Source organism: Lissotriton vulgaris, chromosome 10 (genome assembly GCF_964263255.1).
Source record: "Lissotriton vulgaris chromosome 10, aLisVul1.2, whole genome shotgun sequence".
Taxonomy (NCBI): Eukaryota; Metazoa; Chordata; class Amphibia; order Caudata; family Salamandridae; genus Lissotriton; species Lissotriton vulgaris.
Genome location: NC_141698.1, coordinates 282873372 through 282885830, shown reverse-complemented (window position 1 = coordinate 282885830; position 12459 = coordinate 282873372). Strand labels below are relative to the sequence as shown.

Sequence of the window (12459 nt, the reverse complement as noted above, 5' to 3'; positions counted from 1 at the left end):
AGAAATTATCGGAAACATTTAACTTTATTAGTAACAAAGGAGGCCTATGTATGCGGTACGTAAAACCATCAGACATCCACCTAGAAAATGCCAAATGAAACATACATTTAATTTAATGGAACAATACACCAAGACACCTGTGAAAGTTAGTTAACATGTTTTGATTTGTGATTACTTGCATGAGATGTCACTTTCAAATCATAAATGTGATTGCTTTGTTTAAAAACATTAAGTGTGGCTTAGAGAAAACGTTAGTTGTCTTACCACCCTCATGTAATGGAATTAAAAAATCATAAATGCAAATAAAAAACACAATCGTCTTTAGGTCAGATTTCTTCATCCTTGGTCTTTTCAACAGTCATTTGCTTCTGCCTACCGTAGCATACAGCACAGAGCAATGAGTCTGCCATTTTATCCATTAACTACCATGTGCTGTGAGTGGCAGCAGTTTGATTGATCATTTGTGCAAATACACCTAAATATAAGTGCTGTTCAATCTCAGGAATCGTGGGTCAATACTTTACTTTTCCAGTGCTTTTTTTCTTTATATTCTTTACCCTTTTTGTCATACGTGTGTGTTTAAACGATGTGTTATATTAATTCACAGCTAGTAGTACCTCTTTCTTGCACTAAAAAGGAGTTCCTTACCTGTTCTGAGTACACTTCCGTACTAGGAAGAATGCATACTGTTCTAGTAAAATTGTACGTGACTTTTTTTTGTTGTAAATTTAAAGTTGTTACTGCAAGCACGTGGCACAAGGTTTGGGTGGCATGTTTTTTTTCTTTTTTTGGCATATCCTTCCAATAATAAAAAACATCTAATTCCCACCAGTTTGCCAAGGCCAGACTGTTTGTCTTTGCAAAAGCTTGTTTGTCATTTATTCACAATAATGGAGCATGGCAACAAGTTAAAAAATTTTTTTCATTTGTTTAATTTAAGATCATGATATATTCCAAACAGTGTATCACTGCTGAATGCATTTATTTTTACCAAACAATGTGTAATGTCCCAGTGGGTGCTGCAGAAAGTAAATGGTGCTCTTCTGGGCACCCCTTCCTTTCTGTTGCCACTGCGTTTGCCATCTGTGGGGGACAGGGGTCTCAAGGGGCAAGATATTGGTCACTGCTGTGACCTCTAAATGACATCCTTGGATTTACGGCTGATTATTTCTTTGGAAAAAGTTATGTGAGATGCCACAGGTCTGATGCATTTATTATGAAATGTATCACAAAAGGTAGTAGGCTTGACATGTTCTAAAAATCATGTTAAGGCCAATATACCTTTAATGATGGATTCCCAATGCATTGTTAAAGCCTCTAATCTCGTACGGTTCCTACTAATTCAGGAGGACTGCTTTTGGGCAACATAAGCATCAAAACTATGGGGGACAACGTCCACTCATACCATCAGAGTATGTTGACCTGGTTCCTGGCTAGCTCACAGTGCACCTTCTGGTCCACTAAACCTTACAGGGTACTTTGTGGTATCTGCAACCTCAGAACATGACAACCCTAATTCCTCCCAAGGAGATTGCGGAAACAGATCCACCCTTTTGTTATGATCTCAGGCATGCCCAAAGGGGGACACCAGTAATACACGAATTGGCATTTCAAACATTTATTGAAGCATTTATTGAAGCAATTGTTCTTGTGCTGCAATGATTAGTAGAAGGAAACAAAGCCTTGTAATCGGCATTAGAAGAATTGTGAATAAGATTAATAATTCAACCATTACAATTATTACGTTGAGTACATGAATACTTACCACTACCTATCCTAGAAAGCATACAGTAAATGTGGTTCTTCCAGATACCTTGGAGGGGGTCCAACTCCCATTTACCTGTTTCATCCAGAAGCCAGTCTGGTGTAGAACAGGCCGTCATCCCTCTGAGGATAGTTATGAGATTTAGCTGGGCTGGAAATCAGGAATGGCGATCACAAAAATCCATACAAATATCCTCTGCCGAACAAAGGCTTAGTGCAGTTTGTAGAACGAAAACTAGATGGATTTGCACTGTGCCTGAGTTCAGATCTGGCGGACATTGCTGATTTATCAATTCAGGACTGTCTCCGAACAGACAACAATATGCAAGGCACAATGTACTTGGTCGTTGGACAAAATGTACAGTGGTATGATGATGTGCCTACGAAGAAATGTATTTGTGAGCAAAACACATTCTGACTACGCTATCGCAAAATGTGCTTAAACTCATTGTCTAAAGAGATGTAAACTTTAAACGTGAACATGTAAAAATTGGAGCGTGTTTGCACAGGCCCTATTAACCTTATGACATTAGAGAGCTATGTTAAATATTTTTTACAGTGCTCTACAGCTCCCTAGACTGTAGTTCCTGGTTGATCACTTGTCACTCATTTCATCTGCAGTGCGCTGCATCCTTGTGGCCAATGTTGGCCTATTTGGTACGCATTTTAGAATGTTCAAAGTTTCAACGTTTTATCGTTCTAGGATAGCCAGCACAAGTAGGAGACCATTGTTGCCCATTTTGGATTTTTACCACAACAATGCACTGTAGACAATATTGTTCCATTTTGGCCACAACTGCAATGTTTACTGAGTGGCCATGTTAGAAATAGTATGCACATAGCATATCGTTGTTTTACCTTTTCGGGATGGCCAATAAGTTGTTTCTAAACATGGCAGACATGTTGAATTTTTTTAATAATGATACTCTGCACAAAACCATTCAAAGATGGCTGTGCATTAAACATCGCTCTGCTTGGTTTAAAGTTGTACTTTTTTATTACAAGCATATTCCTGTCACATTTAGCTGCAACATTTTTCTTTTTCCCTACTTTTCTTGATTAATTTATCTTGCATATTCTTGTTGAATTTGTGTGTTTTTTTTCTTCGGGTGGGTGAATGCAAGATTTTGGTCAGCAAGGAGATGAATGGAATCATTAATGCAAGGGGGAGTAGTATGAGGTTTTGTGTTCCTAAATTCAACAGTGCCTGAAGTGTCACTTTCTGTTACAAGCCATATCGTTTGGCGTTGCCAGCATTTCTGATAATGTTGAGTTTCACTAAAACTTTCTGGGGTCAGTACTGTAGGCAAAGTCTTGGTAAATAATATAGCGTAGAGATTGTATTTTATTAGACCAATGTTTTAATTATTTTCTTTACAGTCTCCTAGTTCATTAACTTTTCTTTTTTTCTTTTTTATTTGGTGTATTTTAATATCTGATGAGGAAAATGTTTGTGGGGATGTAGCCATGAGTAGGTATAGTTATTTTCTGTAAATTTAGGCCCGACCTTTCCCCACTTTTGCTTTTGTTAGGAATTTTTGATTGTAAATATGTATTATAACATTGTACAGTAAATAATTACTATACAGTATTGAAGTACTCCTTTGATGCCACTTTTCAGTGTTAAGTATGCTACAGGTTTTTTATGTTTAATGCACTGTCCTGGTTAATGCAACAATAAATTTCTGAAAATTTCTACAGAATATATTTGTTTGTGATGAAATACAAATCACGGTCATCGGATATAGGTTCTAGCTATGTACAATCTAATTAGAAATCTTGGTTACACAGATGCTTTTTATATTTTCTTTTCTTTTGATTTTGTTTCAGGCCCAGCAGCCGGTGTTGAGCAAAAGATAACCATACCTGGAGTATTACCTTTGGATACAGATGATCTTCATGTAGACAGAGGGATATCTGAAACCAAAACCTCATCCCACCTGGAGTCAGAACCTCACCATGAGCAACCAACTGGTAGATTCAATATATAACTATTTTGTATAATTTGATGAATCACTTCACCATGTGTAATTTTGGTACTCATTCCTAAGTTTTTAAGCTTTATGAAATCTGACTTTTTTCTAAGCCTTCTTTGGAAAAATATAAAAGGTAATCTTGCTTTCAGTAGTTTCAACACATCTGTTTTACTTCAGAAGTGTTTTAGTTTACAGTGAGAAATGATAGGGGTGTATAATTATAAAGATCCTGCGTCCGATTTGAAATAGAGATCCTGGAAGTATTTTTTTTGTTTGTTTTGTCATATTAGAGCTGCAACTTAGTGCTAAAAACATGGAGCTTTAGCACTGTTGGCAGAAGACCATTGCATTGTTATCCAGTATTATGGGTGTCTTTCATAGATTCACATGCCTGAATCATTCCCCATCATCGAGACAGGAGTCTCCGGTACATAGAAAAGTAATGTCCTATAGACATACATAGAGAAAAGTAGGCCTAAGGACCTTGCCTTAGTAGCCTATCTATGTCCTTTTGTAAAAAGGACCAAACTCCTGAAGGTAGCCAATCAGCTACCACCTCCCTCTAGAACCTTCCTGTCAGGAGCCTCAGTCTCTCAGATTTTCTACCGCATGTTGTGCTAGGGAGTCTCCACCGGAGTTCTCCTCAGGTTTCCTACTTTACTCTCTTTTCTTCTCAGAAATTGGATATTTCCTTCATAAATACGCCATGGCTGATCAACAGAAGAAGGGTCTCTTCAGAGCTTGCTCTTCTTGTGGTAAGAAGAGTCTCCACGTCGATGATAAGCATGAAACTTGCGTATACTGTCTTTATCCAGACCATTCTCCTAAAGAGTGTAGAATTTGTAGAGCATTCTCTACAAAAACACTGAAAGATAGAGCAGGCCGGCTGCTCCTCTGGTTGAACAGGCTGAAAACCAGAGACAACCTGGAGTCTTCAGAAGACAGTGAGATGGCTTCAGTTTCATCTAAATTATCCTTGAAGAGGCCAAGGGCTGCTTCCCCTAGCCCTACAGACGTTCCTCCTAAAAAGACTGTCAAAAAATCTTCGGAGGTAAAATCTAAAACGTCTGACAAGGAGCTTCCTGCCTTCAGGAAGCCTGCGCCGTCGTCGACGACGATTTCGTCAACGCTTACCTCAGCGCTGAAGAAGACTGGGTCTACAGTTTGTTTCTACATCGACGACGACTGTGTCGACGACTATGGCGTTGTCCGCATTCTCAACGACGACAACAACTACACCATCGTCGACGGCGGGTAAACCTGTGTCGTCGATTATCCTCATTACAAAGCCCTCGATGAAGATCCCGTCGACGACGTCATCAGCATCGACGACAAAGCCAAAACCGTTGACGAAGACACCCTCGTCGTCTGGCGTGCCGTCGTCTAAGACACCGACGACGGTGAAGACCTCGTCGACGAGCGCGCCATCGACAACGGAACCGTCGACGAAGGTACTGTCGACGAAACCATCATCGTCGACGATTGAAACTCAGTTGTCGACGACGTCATCGTCGACGCTATGGAAACAATCGGACTTGATTTCTGTCAGCTGCCAGTCAGCCGCCTACAAAAAAGAGCACGAAACAACCTATAACCCCTGACTTAACATCTCCAAGTAGGGTGCAAAAGCTACCCCTGTCACGACGAGGAATCCGACGAAGACCAGTACGGACAGGCCAACAGTCCTTCGGATCTCATAGTAAAGTGCCAAAGCACCAATGAAGAGGGAGATGAGATGGTTTATACAGAAGAGGCTGAACATTCGCATGTCCAGACGGAGGTTACACCTATGTTATGCCTTCAGTTGTCTATAGTTTCAGACTTCCGGTTCTTGATCCAAGACTACAAGCAGCGCTTTCCTGAACCAACCACAGCCCCTTCAACGGAAGCAAATCCAGTTACATCTGGACCGACACCATCCTCACGTCCTAGACCATCACCTTTGGTGATCCGTCAGGAAAGAGAACCAGTGCACAATGTCCCGTCTTCTGACGAAGACGTCTAAGAACCAGAAGAGGGAGAGGTTCGGGCGACCAGTCCGACCATAGGGATGATGAGGACTACATCGCTCCATCTCCGGGCACACCTGAACCCACTACCTCGGACTCACCGCCAGTGGACATTGGCGGATTTCACAATTTGGTGGAGAGAGCGGCCACGAGATTCCATATGCAAATGGAATCCCATGAAACAGACTGCTTCCTATATGATTTTAAAGACCCTGTTAGGAAAACAACAAGATCAATTCCTATCATTGAGCACATATGGGAACAAGGAAAACAGCTGATGCAGACACCAGCCTCAGTCTCCGCAGTAGTTCCACGGCTGGACAAGAAGTATAAGGCACCAACAACAACAGCAGCAGCCTGCCTTACTGGGCATCCCAAGCTAGATTCTGTTGTTACCCAGGCAGCACAAAAGAACTCGAGGAATCCGGCATCCCCATTGTCAGCTCCACCGGACAAGGAGGGCAGGAAGCTTGACAGTAATGGCAAACTCTTTTCCACCACGTCGGCCATGACTGTGAAAGTGGCTGATTCCATTGCGCTACTAGGCCGCTACAATAGGCAATTGTGGGAGGATATTGCCCTGTATCTGACGGAACTACCAGATAACTTGAAAGAGGAAGTACAATCGCTCCTTAAGGAAGGCCAAACATCTGCGTCAGAAATTATCGATCGTGCCGTAGATGTGGCAATGACCGGCTTCGGACAGCTAGCAGGGGCCGCGGTCTTGCGAAGGCAGGGGTGTCTTAAGGCTACATCCTTTCGCCAAGAGGTCCAAACTAAGGTACTGGACATGCCCTACGACGGCCAACACCTTTTTGGGGGAGAAAATCGATGAGGCCCTGCAAACGATCAAAAAAGATACGGACACGGCACGAGCGCTGGGCACATTGCAGTTTAAGAACCAGTCTTTTCGAGGGAGCAGAGGTAGAGGTCAATCCTCTTACAGAGGTTCTTACCAGAGCAAATCCTCATATTCCTATAACCAAGGCAGATCGCAATATCAACAGCGACAACAGCAACAAGGTCGTCAGACCTCGTATGGAAGGTCTAACTACAGGGGAAAAAATCAGAGGAAAACCGCTGGCCGACGCCAATGACCTTTTCCAACAGCCACTGTCCACAATTTCATTTTTTCAAACTTGGAGGAAAACGAACACACTTCCTCGACAATTGGAGATCAATTACAACGGATCGGTGGGTGCTCCAATTGATCCAATTCGGACATTCGTTAGAATTCAATTCAATTCAATTCCCCCGACAACTCCTCCTCGCAAGCTTTAACACAGGAGTCTACGATTACTCCTTCAAGAGGTCTCTTCAATGTTAAAGAAAGGAGCAATAGAGCGAGTACCAGCAGCTCACAGAGGAAAGGGATTCTATTCCCGCTTCTTTCTATACAAAAGAAAGGGAAGAAATGGAGGCCCAACCTAGACCTCAGGGCACTCAACACATTCTTGAAGAGTCAATCGTTCCGTATGGTGACTATCCAAGAGATCTTGGGGGTCACTAGAGGAAGGAGACTTTATGACGTCTTTAGACCTGCAAGATGCATACTACCACATCCCTATTCACAAAGGCCACAGGAAATTCCTCAGATTCGCAGTGGCAGGTCAGCACTATCAATTCTGTATCCTCCCATTCGGCCTCAAGTCGGCACCCAGAATTTTCACCAAGTGCCTCTCCCCAGTGGCAGCCTTCCTACGTCAACAAGGATACCAAGTCTTCCCATACCTGGACGACTGGCTGGTAAAAGCACCATCTTTGAAAGGCGCAGTCAAGTCCTCCTCGCCTGTCTCAATTTTTTCCAGCTACTGGGTCTGACGCTCAATCACGAGAAGTCAACCTTACAGCCCTCAAGTTTTTACCTTTCTCGGGGCGACATTGGATACGGAATGTTCAAAAGCATTTCCATCTCAGAAAAGGAAGTACAAGCTTATCACTCTGGCCACCGCAGTTGCCTCGAGAAAAACTTTGCCGGTCCGTCCTTTCAAGTCCCTCCTGGGGATGATGTCCTCATGTACCCTGCTTATTCCACACTGTCGGCTCAGAATGCGCCCTCTGCAGGAGGCCTTGACCAGGCAATGGACTCAGAGCACAGGCTCTTTCGAGGATCGCATTGAGATAGCACAGCAAATGTCCAAGGCCTTGCTATGGTGGAGGTCGTCCAAAAACCTCTCGCAAGGACTAACATTCCTGCTGCCTGCAGCCCCACACGTGATAACTATGGATGCCTCCCTAGAGGGTTGGAGAGCGGTCCTTCAAGAGCTGCAGATCAGCGGCAAGTGGACGGACCAGGAAAAGCAGCTCCATATCAATCTCCTAGAGCTGAGGGCAGTTTTTCTATCCCTGCAGGCTTTCCTACCGCGCATCCAGAACTCCCCAGTGCTTGTCAGGACCGACAACACTACGACAATGCACTACTTGAACAAACAGGGAGGAACGCGTTCGCTCACACTATCTCGTGAATCGCAGAAAATCTGGAACTTGTTTGTGCTCCACAGTATCACGCGGTCAGTGGAGTATGTCCCAGGCAAAGACAACATCATAGCAGATGCTCTAAGCAGACTTAGATCGCTGTCCCACGAATGGGAGCTAGAACAAGAAGTGCTGGATCACATCTTTTCGGAATGGGGAAGACCGCAGATCGATCTCTTTACCACCAGGGAGAATGCCAAATGCCACAACTTCGCAAGCTGGCATCCCCAATCGCGGTCACTAGGAAAATGCATTTCCATCGCATGGCGCAACGTGTTTGCGTACGCATTTCCGCCATTTCCCCTGATAACAAGAGTCATTCGGAAAATGAAAACGGAGCACTGCACACTGATTCTCATTGCCCCGTTCTGGCCGAGGCAGCATTGGTTCACAGACCTCCATCTCCTCTCAGTCCACCCGCCAATCCGTCTGAGCCAACATCCGTCCCTGCTCACGATGTCCAACGGCCAGGTACAGCACCCGAATCTGAAATCTCTCCGATTATTGGCTTGGCTCCTGAGTACCGAGAGTTCTACCAACTAGACATTCCGCAGGAGTGCAAAGATGTCCTCGCGAAAGCAAGAGCAGAGAGCACAAATTAGACCTATTGGTTAAAATGCAAACGCTTTTGCATTTGGTGTAAGGACAGAGATCTACATCCCTTTAAGGGTACTCCGAAGCAGATACTTCCAAATCTGCTACACCTGGCACAGGCGGGACTTGCGCATGCCTCTATCGGAGTACATTTGGCAGCAATTTCTCGCTTTACAAGAACTTTAAAAGGACCCTCTCTCTGGTCACACCGGTTAATAAAACAATTCCTTAAGGGGCTTTACAGATCCTTTCCTCGCCCATGGAGAGTTCCACCAACATGGCATCTTAATGTGGTCCTCAACCAGTTGATGAAGCACCCTTTCGAGCCTATTCACAGAGCAGATGTCAAATACAGCTCCTGGAAAACGGCCCTTCTATTGGCCCTGACCTCAGCAAGAAGGGTCAGCGAACTACAGGCTCTTTCCATACAAAATCCCTTCATGCAGTTCAAGGAAGACCGAGTGGTTTTAAGAACTAACCCTCGATTTATTCCTAAGGTCCCGTTGGACTTTCATCTAAATTAACCTCTAGTCCTCCGATGTTTCTTCCCAAATCCCAGCACTGCAGCTGAAAGGTCCCTGCACTCTTTGGACCTGAAGAGGTGTCTTAAATTTTACCTTGACAAGACAAAACATTTTTAGGAAAACGAACCAGCTTTTCATCGCTTTTAGTAGACCAAGTAAAGACATGCCGCTTTCCAAGCAAAGTATTTCACGATGGATATCTTCGGCAATTGCCTTTTGCCACGACAAAGCATGACGTCCGTTACACTCCAAAGTAAGAGCTCATTCTACAAGAGCTGTGTCCACATCGGCAGCGCTCTTCGCTGGGGTGCCAATATTGGACATTTGCAGGGCAGCGACCTGGAAGTCGCCGCATACTTTCCCCAGGCACTACTGCCTGGATACGGAACTGATGCAGGATGCAGCAGTAGGCCAGGCTGTGCTTCGCCATCTATTCCAGTGAGGTGAGCCTTCCTCCTTCCCGCCATCCTTTGCTGGTATGCACATTTATTTACTTATTTCTTGTTACTTGTTGATGGCTTTTAGTCGTACGATATCTTTTATCTCAGACTACTGTATGCTGTTCTATCAGAAATGTGCATAATGTACTGCTTACTACTCTGATTCAGGCATGTGAATCTATGAAAGACACCCATAATACTGGATAAGAAATGCGTTACTTACCTGTAACTGCAGTTCTCCAGTATTGGTGTCTTTCATAGATTCACATGCAACCCTCCCGCCTCCCCTGGAAGGACTCACTTCTTTCTCTAACAAGTATTACGCCTACCTAGCTTGGTGCGTACGAAAATCTGAGAGACTGAGGCTCCTGACAGGAAGGTTCTAGAGGGAGGTGGTAGCTGATTGGCTACCTTCTGGAGTTTGGTCCTTTTTACAAAAATACATAGGCTACTATGGCAAGGCCCTTAAGCCTAATTTTCTCTATGTATGTCTATAGGACATTACTTTTCTATGTACCGGAGACTCCTGTCTCGACCATGGGGAATGATTCAGGCATGTGAAACTATGAAAGACACCAATACTGGATAACTGCAGTTACAGGTAAGTAACGCATTTCTTTTTTTAATAAACTGCATTTAAGACAGATAGTTGGAGGGTGCAGCACATATTCTTGCTCTGTCAGTTATTCCATTACATTGCATGCACATCCAAAAGCACATTATGTACAATTTTATTAGCTCCGTACAGTGATTCTTATTTGCACCTCCATGCTTTATCTTGGTGAAGGAACCATTCCATTCTCAACCGTAAAGTGAAGCAGTTTATATTGTAGTCTTACTTTAAGCACTGTTTAGAGTGTGTAGCTAGCTGTAATACTCGGGGTACTGAGAAAAGCAGAGGAAACTGAGTTAATGTGGGCAGCTTTTCCCATGTCTGTTATGATCATTTACATTTCTCACTCCTTTATGGGTATTGCTTACACAATCACAGTCCAAACCAAAAGAAAGACCCAAATCTATAGAATCTGGGATTTGCTAACATGTACACTAATCTAAGATGGCCCCATGTTTCAATGCATTCAAGATGGTGTTTACTCTACTCCCCTAGACCTCTTAGTCTTTTATCAACACTGTTACTATTGAGAAAAATAGTTAATATACTATAGAAGCATAAAGATGTGAACAGACCTACAACTGTTCTTTAGATCGAAACTTCCATGCGGAAACCTCTGCATGCTTGTTGTGCATACATCTGAAGTGTTGTGATCCTCAGTTCTTAGGGGAGTCGTTCTGCCTCAGGGTGCTTTCCTGCTGATGTGCTTCTTCTCCCAGCTTTATCATACCTCAACAGTCTAATTTTCGCCTAAACCTAATATCTCTCACCGCAATCCCTCCTAACCTTCAAACATTGCCTCAACCTCACAATCGCCTCACCAAACCTAGCATTACCCCCTACTACACCCTCATGATGTACTCACACTCAGTTTAACCTCACTACCTCCTCACTTCAGTACCTTATCTTCATTTCAGCCACATGTCTACTGTACCTACGTGTTACGTCTCTTATTTGACTGTCACACTTTTTTTTTTACAAATTTTATTAAACCAGTTCAGAAGGCAGATACAAAGTCAATGTAATTGCATAACATTTCCATAATGACTTCGCTCATTACATCTAGCATCTTTAAGATACATGTTTCACCTAGTATAAATTTCTGCAAGCTTAACTAAGCAGAGTACTTTCCATCTGTGCATATTCCGCCTCCACAAAATAAAGAGGGCCCCCGAACAAAGAGAAACAACAACAAAAAGAAAAAAAATGAAAAGAAAAGGAAATTAACCGTTCACACCATGTACAATGTATTATTCCTAGTCATATAAGCATGCATCAGTTACCAGGCAAGCTGTGGGAACCGATTCGAGCACTCCTCCGCGTGCTTCACTGAACAGTTGCAGATTCTCCCGACTGAGTAAATACACCCTCAGTGGCTTTTTTATGTCTCTTGGTCTCAATCTCGGGCAGCTCCTCAGCATATGCCACCAAGTTGTCTCTACAATAGACTAGATCCGTGATCCATGTTTCTATCTTAGGCCTGCTTTTACTCCCCCTCGTGATCGCGACCCGACGAGCTGCCATCAGCAGAGCCAGCCTCACAAACGTGCCAGTTACTCCTCGGATGAGTGGTACACAGCATAAGAGACAGGCAAGCGGATCACATCCCAGCTCCACACTCACCATATCTTGCAGGCAGCCCACAACTTCTTCCCAAAATTCATTCCCATACTTTCTGACATTCCCAAGCCAGATGCATAAAGTCTGCATTTGCATGGCCGCACGCTTGCAGTCCGCAGTTGCACTTATCCCTTACCTGTGTAGTCGCATTGGAGTATAATACACCTGGTGTACATATTTAAAATGGATAATCCTCAAATTCCCATTCATACTAAGCGTCCCAGTCAAACCGCATATATATTTCCAATCCGCCTCTGAAATTGGTTCAGGCAAACCAGCAGACCAGCGCTCCCAACTCTGATCCAGAATCTCCGCGCTTTCGTTCTTTATCAGCTTATACAATTTCGAGATTAAACTTTTATTGCTGGAGGCAGTGATCGCATATTGCAAAGAGACCAAAGTAGGGGGTTCTTGTGGGTATGTAGTGTAATTTGTTTTAAGTGC

The 12459-nt window shown here is 43.5% G+C and overlaps 1 protein-coding gene across 29 annotated transcripts in view; it reads left to right on the top strand.

Moving 5' to 3' along the window:
• MAP4 (microtubule associated protein 4) overlaps nt 1-12459 on the top strand; it is a 1807860-nt gene that overhangs the window by 993461 nt on the left and 801940 nt on the right. For all 29 annotated transcript variants that reach the window (XM_086941043.1, XM_086941031.1, XM_086941029.1 and 26 more), the window contains one exon: nt 3595-3738. In XM_086941043.1, the coding sequence (XP_086797169.1) occupies nt 3595-3738 (144 nt within the window). The remainder of the gene's footprint in view (nt 1-3594; nt 3739-12459) is intronic.